Source organism: Salmo salar, chromosome ssa05, assembly GCF_905237065.1.
Source record: "Salmo salar chromosome ssa05, Ssal_v3.1, whole genome shotgun sequence".
NCBI lineage: Eukaryota > Metazoa > Chordata > Actinopteri > Salmoniformes > Salmonidae > Salmo > Salmo salar.
Window position 1 is genome coordinate 28,277,784 of NC_059446.1, and position 12,923 is coordinate 28,290,706.

A 12,923-nucleotide genomic window follows, 5' to 3' on the forward strand; every position below is an offset into this window, starting at 1 on the left:
GTCATGTGCCAAAACAAGGAAGTCGAAAAATGAACGTTGATTCTTAATGAAATTCTAAATGAAAGCTAGGTTTGTTTTTAACCAACTAATTTCAAAACGCCTCGTATATTTTCGAAATACTGTGGACCTTAAAAAAAAAAAACACGTGCAATTAACATGTTCTGCACAAAAATTGCAGTTGAAACTGAAAGCTAACGTTATTTCTTTTGCAAAACTTTTGTCAAAATGCTTCTGTGTTTTATATTGATGTTTTTGTTGCCATTTGGTCAAGCAACATTGCCTCTTGTTATAAACACATGGCCATTCGAGCATGCTACAGTGGCAGGTAACTAACTACATTGTATCATTTTGTTGTTATTGTTGCAAATAAGTTATCCATTTTGATACAACTTCATCAAATGATACAATGTAAGAAAGACATTCATGAAGTTAGCTAGCTAGATCTGTCCTGCCAGCCCAAGAGATGAATGTGGCCCTCTAAAATATTTCGATTTTATTTTCTGAGTTGATGTGGACAATCCAAGCTGTCGAAATATCACCAGTTGGCATACTAATCCTTGGCAACTGGGGGGGGATCATTGACCAAATGGTTCTTTGGCAGCCTAGGCCTATTCCTTTTCATGGGCAATCCCTTGAGATGGTCATGTTATCTGGCAGGATTGGGACTGTACGGTCTGGCACTCTGATAATGCGTGACCAAAATCATGTCTAAATACTGTGAAAAAGTTCAATATTGTGTGCTTCTAGGTTCTACCTCTGCTACATATTTTGTGTGTTGTGTGGGAACCAACATATTATTTTATGTACAAATGATGCTCTTGGGACCCATTAATGTTGAATTGGCAAATCAGGAGGAACATCCATTTATTTTTTTATAAAGTATAATTTCACGTGTAGACTTATTCCTAGAATGTAGCAAGACTGCAATATTCTTACTAAGTCAAACACTCGTGTGTCTGTCTGTGACTCTCTCAAAGCGTGGAGTGCTCTGCAGGCTGGGGGCTCTGTGCTGGATGCCGTGGAGAAGGGCTGTGCCCGCTGCGAGGCTGACCAGTGTGATGGCAGTGTGGGGTTTGGAGGGAGCCCAGATGAGAGAGGAGAGACCACCCTGGATGCCATGATCATGAATGGGCAAGTCATACCCACTAACTAGTCATTAGAGTAGGGCTTGGGGGTGTCTAAAATCAGTTGATCCCATTTCAGTCAATATAAAGTTTAATTAAGTTATAGTGGGACATGGCATTGCTTGGAAATATTATTAATATTCTTCATTAAAAAGGTTTCCTGGTTTTGTGTGGACGCAGTAATACAATGGAGGTGGGCGCTGTAGGAGACCTGCGGAGAATCAAGAATGCCATTGGGGTGGCCAGAGCTGTGATGGAACGCACCGACCACACACTACTGGTGGGCGAGTCAGGTATTGCAGGATTCAAAATAGGCTTTTATTTGCTACAGGGACAGACACAGCAAAAACATTTTACTCCTTTTGCATGTAACTCATCACCTATCTTTTAACATACAGTAGCCTCCTACAGCTAACCATTCCATCATATACAGTTAGGAGTACATTGTATTGCTGTTTGCTGCTTTTGACCCTATATTGTTATTTTTAACCCCACTACCATGTTCAACACAGCATCAGTCTTTGCTGAGAACATGGGCTTCACTGCAGAAGACCTTACAACCAACAAATCTATCAGCATTTTCACACAGTGGTTGAAGGACAACTGCCAACCCAATTATCGCAAGGTCGTGTTTTCTACTCTAGCTTTGGTCTGTCATTATCTTGTATGGAAGATAATGACAGACCAAATGATATATTTTAAGGATATCACCATGTTTGAAAAAGTAATGAATAAAATGGACTTCCATGTTATGAATAATGCATTAGGGGACGTATGAAAGAGACTATTGTTTATCCCAACATGCTGTTACCATTGGCACAACCAAAGCCCTGTAGACAATACAATGCTTATGCATATTGGGCTACCGGCTGCTAAAATTACTATTGAGCTGGGTAACCATAGCCAAAAGATTAAAGTGCTTAGGTAGTGTGCTGGTTGAAGTAGAAAATATCTTCATTAAATTGGAAGCCTTCTCTTTGCTTTACTGCAAGTCGCTCTGGATAAGAGCATCTGCTAAATGACAAAAAAATGTAATAAAAAAAATCCTTTACAGAACTGTGGATATAATCACAAACAACCTAATGTGTTATTTGTCTATTGCTGCTGTAATAGAACAGTCTTAACCCAAATTGCTGTTGACTAATCTTTCCCCTTTAATATCAACAGAATGTTTCCCCAGATCCTTCACAGTACTGTGGACCATACAAACCTGGAGCCACATTGAGGCAGAGGAGAAAACGACAGATTGATATACATGCACATGACACTATTGGTATAGTTTATTAAATTAATTCATTGTTTTGTAGAGGTCGATAGTCAACTTTGATCTTCAGATCACAATTGTACATTTAATATTGTGTACCTTTTCCTGACATTAGGGATGATCGTGATTGGTAAAGATGGCCAAGTTGCAGCAGGAACATCAACCAATGGAGCGAACCACAAGGTCCCGGGGTATGCATGTGTTGTTTAAAATTAAAGTGCCTTCCGAAAGTATTCAGACCCCTTGACTTTTGTTACGTTTACAGCCTTATTATAAAATGGATTAAATAGTTTTTTTCCCCCTCATCTACCCACAATACCCCATAGTTACAAAGCAAAAACAGGTTTTTAAGAAATGTTTGCTAATTTATTAAAAATAAACAACTTAAATATCACATTTACATAAGTATTCAGACCCTTTACGTCATACTTTGTTGAAGCACCTTTGGCAGCGATTACAGCCTCAAGTCTTCTTGGGTATGATGCTACAAGCTTGGCACACCTGTATTTGGGGAGTTTCTCCCATTCATCGCTGCAGATACTCTCAAGCTCTGTCAAGTTGGATGGAGAGTGTTGATGCACAGCTATTTTCAGGTCTCTCCAGAGATGTTCAATTGGGTTCATGTCCGGGCTCTGGCTGGGCCACTCAAGGACATTCAGAGAATTGTCCCGAAGCCACTCCTGCGTTGTCTTGGCTGTGTGCTTAGGGTTGTTGTCCTGTTGGAAGGTGAACCTTGAACCCAGTCTGAGGTCCTGAGCGCTCTGGAGCAGGATTTCATCAAGGATCTCTCTGTACTTTGCTCCGTTCATCTTTGTCTCGATCGTGACTAGTCTCCCAGACCCTGCCGCTGAAAAACATCGGCACAGCATGATGCTGCCACCACCATGCTTCACCGTAGGAATGGTGCCAGGTTTCCTCCAGATGTGACGATTGGAATTCAGGCCAAAGAGTTCAATCTTGTTTCTCATGGTCAGAGTATTTAGGTGCCTTTAGGCAAACTCCAAGTGGGCTGTATGTGCCTTTTACTGAAGAGTGGCTTCCGTCTGGCCACTCTACCATAAAGGCCTGATTGGTGGAGTGCTGCAGAGATGGTTGTCCTTCTGGAAGGTTCTCCCATCTCCACAGAGGAACTCTAGAGCTCTGTCAGAGTTACCATCAGGTTCTTGGTCACCTCCCTGACCAAGGCCCTTCTCCCCCGATTGCTCAGTTTGGCCGGGTGGCCAGCTCTCGGAAGAGTCTTGGTTGTTCCAAACTTCTTCCATTTAAGAATGATGGAGGCCACCGTTCTTGGGGACCTTCAATGCAGCAGAAATGTTTTCGTACCCTTCCCCAGACCTGTGCCTCGACACAATCCTGTCTCGGTGCTCTATGGACAATTCCTTCGAACTCATGGCTTGGTTTTTGCTCTGACATGCACCGTCAACTGTTGGAGCTTATATAGACAGGTGTGCTTTTCCAAATCATGTCCAATCGTTTGAATTTACCACAGGGGGACTCCAAGTTGTAAAAACATCTCAAGGATGATAAAAGGAAACAGGATGCACCGGAGCTCAACTTCGAGACTCATAGCAAAGGGTCTGAATACTTATGTAAATAAGGTATTTGATATTTATTTTTAATACATTTGCAAAAATGTATAACCTGTTTTCACTTTGTCATTATGGGGTTTTGTGTGTAGATTGCTGAGGATTATATATTTTTAATCAATTTTAGAATAAGGCTGTAACATAACAAATGTGGAAAAAGTCAAGGGGTCTGAATACTTTCAGAAGGCACTGGTACAGTACCAAATCAAATCAAATGTATTTATATAGCCCTTCTTACATCAGCTGATATCTCAAAGTGCTGTACAGAAACCCAGCCTAAAACCCCAAACAGCAAGCAATGCAGGTGTAGAAGCACGGACACAACTACTCATTCAAGGATTTTTCTTTATTTTTACTATTTTCTACATTGTAGAATAATAGAAGACATCAAAACTATGGAATCATGTAGTAACCAAAAAAGTGTCAAATCTAAATATATTTTATACTTGAGATTCTTCAAAGTAGCCACCCTTTGTCTTGATGACAGCTTTGCAGTCTTGGTAGTCCACAATGTAGAAAACCCTTGAATGACTAGGTGTGTCCAAACTTAACTGGTACTGTATATAATGAATATTGACGATGAGTATACCTGTACATCTCCTTGATCTGTCCTGTAGGCGTGTAGGGGACTCTCCCATCGCTGGAGCAGGGTCCTACGCCGACAGCACCGCAGGGGGTGCGGCAGCAACGGGAGATGGAGATGTCATGATGCGCTTCCTACCTAGGTATCCATCCAGGCTTCTAGCACAGAGATGTTTGTAAGGATGTAACGTTAAAGAACATTGTGATAGAAACATATGGTGTAGACAAAATATGATTGTCATAGAAGTGTCACCTCGTGTCATGTCAGCTCTATTCATTATATTTCTATCCGCAACACTCAGAACATTTTACGTCACTGAATAACACCCCAGATAAGACTTACATTTCTGCTTTGTCTACATTTGGGTCTACTTTTTAGTCACAGCTGACAATTAAATATTTTAAGGATTATCAAACGGCTCATCATCGCTAAACTTGCTCGATGCCAAAACCAGATACTAATGAAATGTGTTTAATTTGTTTACGAATGCAGTTACCTGGCTGTGGAGCTAATGAAGACAGGAACAGATCCATCCACTGCTTGTAAGACATCCATCTCCAGGATCAAGATACATTACCCAGGGTTCTTTGGAGCTGTCATCTGTGCCAACACAACAGGCCACTATGGTGAGTTCTCTAGATTAACCCAGTTATGGTTACAATGGCCATAAGTGAGTCAAATTATGACTGATAAATACTATGATAAATGTGATGCTTACCCGTTGTTCTGTCTCCTTTCTAAGGTGCTGCATGCAACAAAGTTCCTGGCTTCTCCAAATTTACTTTTGTGGTGTACAACTCTCAGCCCAATTCTCCACTTTTACAATCAGTTGATTGTTTTTAAAACCATTCAATGTTAATTTGAGGTAATGTGTACCCTAGTGCCACTATCAATTATGTTAATCAATAATTGTTGTTTTATGAGCCATGGATTTTAATCTAAACTGTTTGAATGTTTCCATAAATACAGAAATAGTTCACATTTTATGAATAAACTCATAATACAAAAAGCTGTGCAGTTCATAACATTTCAAATGACAGCCATGGTTTATATTGAAAGCAATCAATTATTTATTTAATGACAGTGATGGATTTTAATATTATAACTCATGATAACAAGGGTGAAGTTTAAGAAAACTTAAGTGATACATTGATTAATGTAAACCTTTTACACTAAAATGGATCAATATCAGTACAAAAAGCAGTGATGTTCAAAACAGTTATTGTCTTTGTATCTTGCCCCTTTCCTCTCATCAGCAACCAGGAAGGATGGAGATTCCTGGACCATTTTCTGCCCACTGGAAGAAATCACACTGCTTGCCCTTTGGAAAACTACATACGTAAAAGTTGCGGCCGTTGTTTGGTCCTAGTTTGAGTACAGTCCTCATCAGGCAGCGTTTTGCATGGTTACAGAATGGAAAGTGTGTATCAGCCCACTAAGGACATAAGAGAGAATACAGTCATTCTGAGGCACCAGTTTTTCCTGGTCAGTCTGTAAATCAGGAGGAAAATACGTCTTCAAAATGTACTTGTTTATGTTTGAACAAACACATATCTACTTGCTAATGGACATGTAGACCAATTCCCCCATAATTCTTACCTCAAAGAATTTGCACTGTGTCTCCCTGGGGAGCGAGCAGGTGTAGAACTGTCTTCCTTTGTTGTCCCCCTGCTTGGTGACCAATCGGAGCACACTGGGCCGCCCATGGGACACACAGCAAGGGTTGCTGGGAGGGGACTGGGTCTGCGTAACCCCAGTTGGTGCATTATTTTGAGGGGGGCTGACAGGTGGAGAAAAGTATTCTTGTTAGATAAATGGTATAACATTCACTGTCAAAGGATCAGCTGTTAATTTAAATAGAGTATGTTTAATTATCGCTACACTTGATACCATCTTTGAATTTAAACCATTCCACATGCATTTGTTGGCATACAACAGTTTCAGTGAACATTTTATTTAGCACACTGACCTACATTCTGAGCTCACTGAGCGGAGCAACACGTACAGTATGGTCACTAATCAACTATTCTGTAAAGTACAGAGAGCAGGAGGCTTTTCCATCCCAGTTACCCACACAAAAGTCAAACTACCTTGTTATAATATTTTACTTATAAATACGAAAGCACCACCATTCACTCACCTCAAATTATGGTGGGTTCCATTTTGAGGTTTGTTACTGACAGAAAAGGGACTGTGATCAATTCTCATTTTCTTGTGCGGCTGACTGTAGGAGACCATTGTTGCTTCCCCTTTGGAGAGCGCCCCGCTTTTGTCCTGCCAGCCACCAGAGGCATAATTGGGACTACTTATTTTTCCCTGGGAGACATCGTGTTTATTTAAACCTCTTGCTGTGGAATTTAACTGACTGTTGGTAGAGGATAGGGGAAGGGGAGAGTTGACGCAGCTCGCCTTTGGGCTGAGGTCGGTGAACATCAGGGTGGTGTTCCCGAATGCGGCCCTGCGGTTGACTTTCAGGCCCTCTTGTGGTTTGGAGAAGGCATTGCAGGGGTACTTGATCAGATCTCTGGTGAAGGGTGAACTCTCGGGGCTGACATTGTCTTTGGGGACTGTGGAGGGGACGAGGACAGTGGGAAAACGGTTTATTTTATTCAACAACATCAATTAGATTCACATTCTATTCTGTTAGTTTAGAGCTGGATTTTTGGCCTGAAGGGTAGGGTAACTAAACTGAGATTCAACATTGAGAATACTTTATTAGTCCAGGAGGAGGCTCATTCTGGGTCAAGGAAACCTGCACACACACATAAAACCAGACCTAAATGTGATTAGAATTGGTTTGACACAACCACATTCGTCCATATAAGAGTAGTTGACTACTCACGCTCAGGCCTAGGGGTCAGGCAGGCATCACAGGCCTTGCTCATAGGCTGGTTGATCAGAGTGCAGAGTTGACAGGCCCACTCCTCTTCCTCCCTCTTGGCCACATGATCGTTGCTCCCCATGCTGCCTTGGTAAGCCCAGCCAACTAACGTGTTCCTGGTTGGGAGCTTGCTAAAGAAAAGGAAGTATAAAGGAAGACAAGTTCAATTTGAGTCACAAATACATTGAATTCTTGTCCACCAGTACTTTTTACATTCAGATTGTACTATATATGCAAAATTCACCTACAAGATGCATAATGGCTTCAATAAAAAAAAAATTAAAACATGTTTCATAAAAAAAATAACAAGTTGTCATTTTTACCCGTTTACCCCGGTGAATCTTGGATTTCTCTCCAGCTGACCTGCTATCATGCAGCGTGATTCAAGCAACGTTTGTGCGCACCGCGGGCGGCCAATGATCAGAACCAATGTTAAATTGTATGCCAGCCCATGTGGGGAAAATTCAGAGGTGTCGGGATCCAAGGCTTTCATCCCAACTCATTTCTATTTTAACTCAGATCCTGTGACTTTACCTCACGTTAACCTCACTTGCGTCCCCAGTCTGGCACCGGTCGCAGAAGTACGTCATCCTTCCGTTGTCTCCGAGGCGACAGACGGTGACGGCCCCGTTGCACTGACCACACTGAGGCCGTTTGTAGACTTTGTAGTGCTTGTTGAGAGCGGAGCCTGTCTTACGGCACTGAGGTAAACAGAAGTGAAACAAAAGGGACATGGCTGATGAATACACGGTCTTTACACTACTGTAAAGCGTCTTTATTCAATTAAGAGATCATTTAGCACATAAGATATTGCTTTCATTACATTGCTAAGTGTAGTCTACCTTGTAAAATAGGAGGGTGAAATCTCGTGTCATTTTCACAAGATGGTGGAGCTGGGTATCCGTGAGTTGATTGACCTGAAAGATTTGGAAAATTGTGTCCATGCCATTGACTTGGTTCCATTCTAATTAGCATTTTGAAATCTTAACAATTTAGCAAATTATAGCAATGCAATACTCAGTCACAAAAGTGCTGAATAAACTCATCCAAAGTCACTTACTGAATGGATTCCATGTAGTTTGTAATGCATGCCTAGAGGCAATCCAAAACATGACTGGACCTTGCTCATTATGTATAGGTATCTAAAATGATGGTGTATCAATTTTACCCACTTTAACAGAAGGGTGAAGACCGGAGTCAAACAGGGCTTCATTCTTAATGATGTTTCCCACTCCTGGTAGGACGGCCTGGTCTAGGAGTACGTCACACAGCATCCTGCAGCTCTGCCTCCTCACAGTCTCCTCCGCGTGGGAGAAGCTGAACTTACAGGAGCAGACATCCAGACTTTCCATAGCTCTCACTCTCTGTTCACAGTCCTCCGTCAGTCTGCAACAGAGTTGTGGACTCGAGTCTGACTCAATATAAAATAACTTGAAACTCGACTTGGACACTCAAGACTCGGGACTCGACTTTGACTTGAGGTTGATGACTTGAAATTAATCTGGCAAGGTTTTGTAATGTTTTGTGGCACAGAGTCTACATGCAGCCAGAGAGTTGCGACACCGTTGCCCTTCAACAAAAAAAACTGCAACAAATTGGCTAGTAAACCGCACACACTGCACTCTGATTGGACGAGCAAACTGTCAATCAACACAGATCGGCGAGCTAGTGAACAGATTGCTGATTTGCTGTACAGTTATAGGATCGGGTACAGCGCAAACGTCAAATTGTCGGGACAGGATTGCCATAATAAATAAATATGCAGCCCCCCAAAAATGTGTTGATCAAGAATATTAACTGTTGGCCTCCCGAGTGGCACAGTGGTCTAAGGCACTGCATCGCAGTGCTAGTTGTGCCACTAGAGATCCTGGTTCGACTGGGCCACGACTGGGAGACCCATGGGTTGGCGCACAATTGGCCCAGCGTCGTCCGGGTTAGGGGAGGGTTTGGCCGGCAGGGATGTTCTTGTCCCATCGCGCAGTAGCGACTCCTGTGGCGGGCCGGGCTCAATGCACACTGACACAGTCGCCAGGTGTATGGTGTTTCCTCCGACACATTGGTGCGGCTGGCTTCCGGGTTAAGCGAGCAGTGTGTCAAGAAGCAGTGCGGCTTGGCTGTGTTTCAGAGGACACATGGCTCTCGACCTTCGCCTCTCCCGAGTCCGTACGGGAGTTGCAGCGATGGGAGAGGACTGTAACTACCAATTGGATACCACGAAATTGGGGAGAAAAAGGGGTGTAAAAAAATACATATTAATTGTTTACTTTGCAAGCTCACCAGCAATTGGCAACAATTACTAGCACAGGCCTAATGGTCTTTTGGTATGTAACAATCGCTTGAAATTGATAATCTACTTATGAAGCTTGCATTTGGAATTTGTTAAAATGAACTATTACTATTGAGAAGACACACAATAGGCAAGGCTCTCCACACTCCTGCCAGTGAAGTGCTTTTTTCACCTCTGAAATATTTGCTTTCACACATTTAAAATACATAGGCCCTATGCATTTTAAACATCTCTTTATAGTGCACATGACAGTTTGCAAGACTCATGAGGTAGAAGTTCTGTTTATTTGATTCAATGTATGGTTTCCTTTGTTCATATTTCCCAGGGTTATGTCAGAGTTCCGTCTCCTATGTCTCTGTCATTTGTGTTGTGCATAATCGGAGCGCACGTGTCTCAGTGTGCATAGATATAGGCTATGTGGCCTGAGCCAGAACGTTGAATAAGAGAAAATTATTGTTCCATGTATCCATGGTGTTGAAATATCATTAAGTCTGATTAAGACAAAAGTACCAATGTATGTGGTAATCACATTTTGTATTGTAAAACAAGTTTATTGGTTGTAATTATCAATTGAAAAATTGTTTGGTCCTGGGGGCCAAGTGATTATATTATGTAGGCCTGTTTCAGCTCCTGTTAGACAGATTCTATTTGGTTTCTCAAAAGGAGGGAGTACAGCCTTGCCCTCTACCTGTGTACATTCAGATAGGAGAGGTTAAGCCTGATAGAGGCTATTTCTTTTGGGCTATTGCCCACGTATATTTGGTCAATCTACTTGTATATTTTGCATGATATGGTGCTCTCACCATTAGATCACCTAGACCTGTAAATAAATCTACACTCTTTCTGGTAGCCTCAATAAATAGACAGATGCATAGATTTTTTTTTTTATTGACTAAAACTTGTGACTCAAATTGACTTGCTGTTAGAATACACGACTTGGATTTGACCCGATCTACTTGGGACTCAACTTGAGACTGACTTGAGACCTGCTTGTAACTCAAATAATAGTGACTTACACCCCCCCCCCCCCTCTGGTCTGTAATCGTGTGTGTGTGTGTGTGTAGAGAACACCATTTCAAGTTAGAATGATTACAATCAAAGACTGAATTGGAACTATGGGTTGATGCCAGGAGTGAAAGGGTAGTACCTTGATGCCTGCTGCAAGTGCAGGCTTTTGTTCCAGCCCAGTGTGAATTATCCCCCATACCTGATTTCCACAGTAGAGTCAAAGAAGGAGACTGTGTCATTGGTCAGGTGGATCTCCAGCACAGGGGGTGATCCCTTTCTGCTTTTGATGTCAGTGGGGTTGATTCGCATAGAGCCATCCATACCAAAGTGGACTCTGCAATTAGAAGAGAGATAATGACAAATGTAAACAGTTCAGAAATGCATTTTACATGGGTGGTATGTTGGACATTTAATACCCGAATTGAATCAGTTGATTCCTATCAATAAAATGACATCACCCCCATAATAGCAGCTAGCTACCTCAGAGCTCTTTGGCCAAAGTACATGAAGAGTTCCTTTCCAAGGGTCTCAACTCCTGTGTATGGACAGCCCATGAATATCTGGAAGGAGATCGTATTGGTGGCATTCCTCTGCAAAAAATAACGTTCGTTACAATCACCTAAAGTTAGCTAGCTACAACAGCAGATATATAACTGGTACTGTAACTAGCTACTGTTAGCTAGCTATCAATAGTAACTTACTTGTGTGTTTGTCGTCAAGCTTCCCCTGAATTCTTTCACCTTCTGTCCTCTTTGGACCTTCGAGCGGATCTTTTCTCCATTCAATGTGCATCCTGGACCCTCAACCATTTTACCTTGGTATCTAAAGTTATTGTTGCAAACTATTTGATAAAAAACATACAACGAGAAGCTGTGCGTACTGAATTTTCACAAAATCAAAACATCCGGATTCCCGCCATATGATTTCATTTTCTTCTTCTATGGTATGATGGCGGTCGAGAACAAGGGTTAGAGGTGCATGCTGCCACCTACTGTACGGGTGGTAAACGCCAGAAAAAATATAATTTGTAGATAAACCGACATACAAAATACAAAAATAGACATATTAAAACCCACCCCACTCCTTCAGTCACATTCTTACACAGGCTCAGGGGCCTGTGAGGGAGGAACATTCTTTGACAGGATTTCTTTCAATGCCTAACTTTAAACTCACTGACTCCCAAAAAGCGTTCTGCTGCACTCATAATGATTTCAATTTGTGCAGTGCAGTTTATGCCATTGAAATAAATGCTACAATGTCCAACTTTTTGACATAGAATTTTAACATGGTCACATGATTAAAACGTGCATTAAAGTTACTCAATTTTCACCCCATCCATTAGGTGGCGGCATGCACCTTTTACGTTATCATTTAACGTTTGTTTGCGGACCGCCATAATGCCATAGAAGAAGAAGAAGAAGAAGAAGAAGAAGAAGAAGAAGAAGAAGAAGAAGAAGAAGAAGAAGAAGAAGAAGATTTAAATCACAGATAGCACAATGAGCCAGATATGTCACCGGATGTATAAGTATGAAGCATCCGGTTGGTGTTTCCACTCACTACCAAATATGGTGATGAGAGGAAACCAGTAACCGGAAGAGGGAGAAGACAGAGTTAGATGATTTAGGCCAACTATCAGCAAATTTGATCTCCATACAGTTTTGTGTTTCCAAAAATAGATTCGGTAACAGAGTGGACTGTATTTTGTAAACCACTGGAAATGACATGCTCTGGTCAATCTTGGGTTAGTTATAAATATCTTTGTTTAAATGTGCACATACGTTGTACATTCCTGGACGTCCTATGAGATGCATGGGATCCATCCAGTCATTGATGTAGCTTGATGTACTGTAGCTTGTAGTAGAGAGTTGTCTTTGCCAGCAAAAACTTTACTTTGAATACAAGTATGCTCTAAAAGGAAAAACAGGTATGTCTTTCAATAACTTCAACCAAAATATTTAATTCTTCGCTTGAAATTATATATTTTTTATTCAGAAATGTTCACAATCAAATAGGAACATTTTACATACAAAAAAACACTTGATTCAATAAACAGAACGAGCAACTAGAAAATGCATGAATATATCTCTCAACCAGTTTCATGAGGTAGTCACCTGGAATGCGTTTCAATTAACAGGTGTGCCTTGTTAAAAGTTAATAAGGATCCGCCCCTTTTTTCAATTTTCGCCTAAA

General features: G+C 41.5%; 2 protein-coding genes across 3 annotated transcripts; one reads left to right on the forward strand and one right to left on the reverse strand.

The window, feature by feature from the left end:
* aga (aspartylglucosaminidase) lies at positions 1-7,727 on the forward strand. Of its 2 annotated transcripts, XM_014199199.2 has the most exons (10): positions 1-325; positions 978-1,131; positions 1,305-1,417; positions 1,637-1,749; positions 2,292-2,397; positions 2,504-2,579; positions 4,592-4,699; positions 5,050-5,183; positions 5,300-5,422; positions 5,814-7,727. In XM_014199199.2, exons 1-9 carry the CDS (start codon positions 226-228, stop codon positions 5,398-5,400), a joined length of 1,005 nt encoding a protein of 334 aa, XP_014054674.1. In that variant the 5' UTR covers positions 1-225; the 3' UTR covers positions 5,401-5,422; positions 5,814-7,727. The 2 variants fall into 2 exon arrangements, with proteins under 2 accessions (XP_014054674.1, XP_014054673.1); XM_014199198.2 differs by lacking the exon at positions 5,814-7,727 and having other exon boundaries at positions 5,300-5,566.
* neil3 (nei-like DNA glycosylase 3) lies at positions 5,604-11,662 on the reverse strand. The gene is made up of 10 exons (XM_014199197.1): positions 11,435-11,662; positions 11,214-11,323; positions 10,933-11,067; positions 8,611-8,824; positions 8,281-8,355; positions 7,973-8,139; positions 7,400-7,569; positions 6,698-7,124; positions 6,157-6,337; positions 5,604-5,992 (listed from the first exon to the last, which is right to left on the reverse strand). Exons 1-10 carry the CDS (start codon positions 11,540-11,542, stop codon positions 5,810-5,812), a joined length of 1,770 nt encoding a protein of 589 aa, XP_014054672.1. The 5' UTR covers positions 11,543-11,662; the 3' UTR covers positions 5,604-5,809.
* Between the last annotated feature and the right edge of the window lie 1,261 nt (positions 11,663-12,923).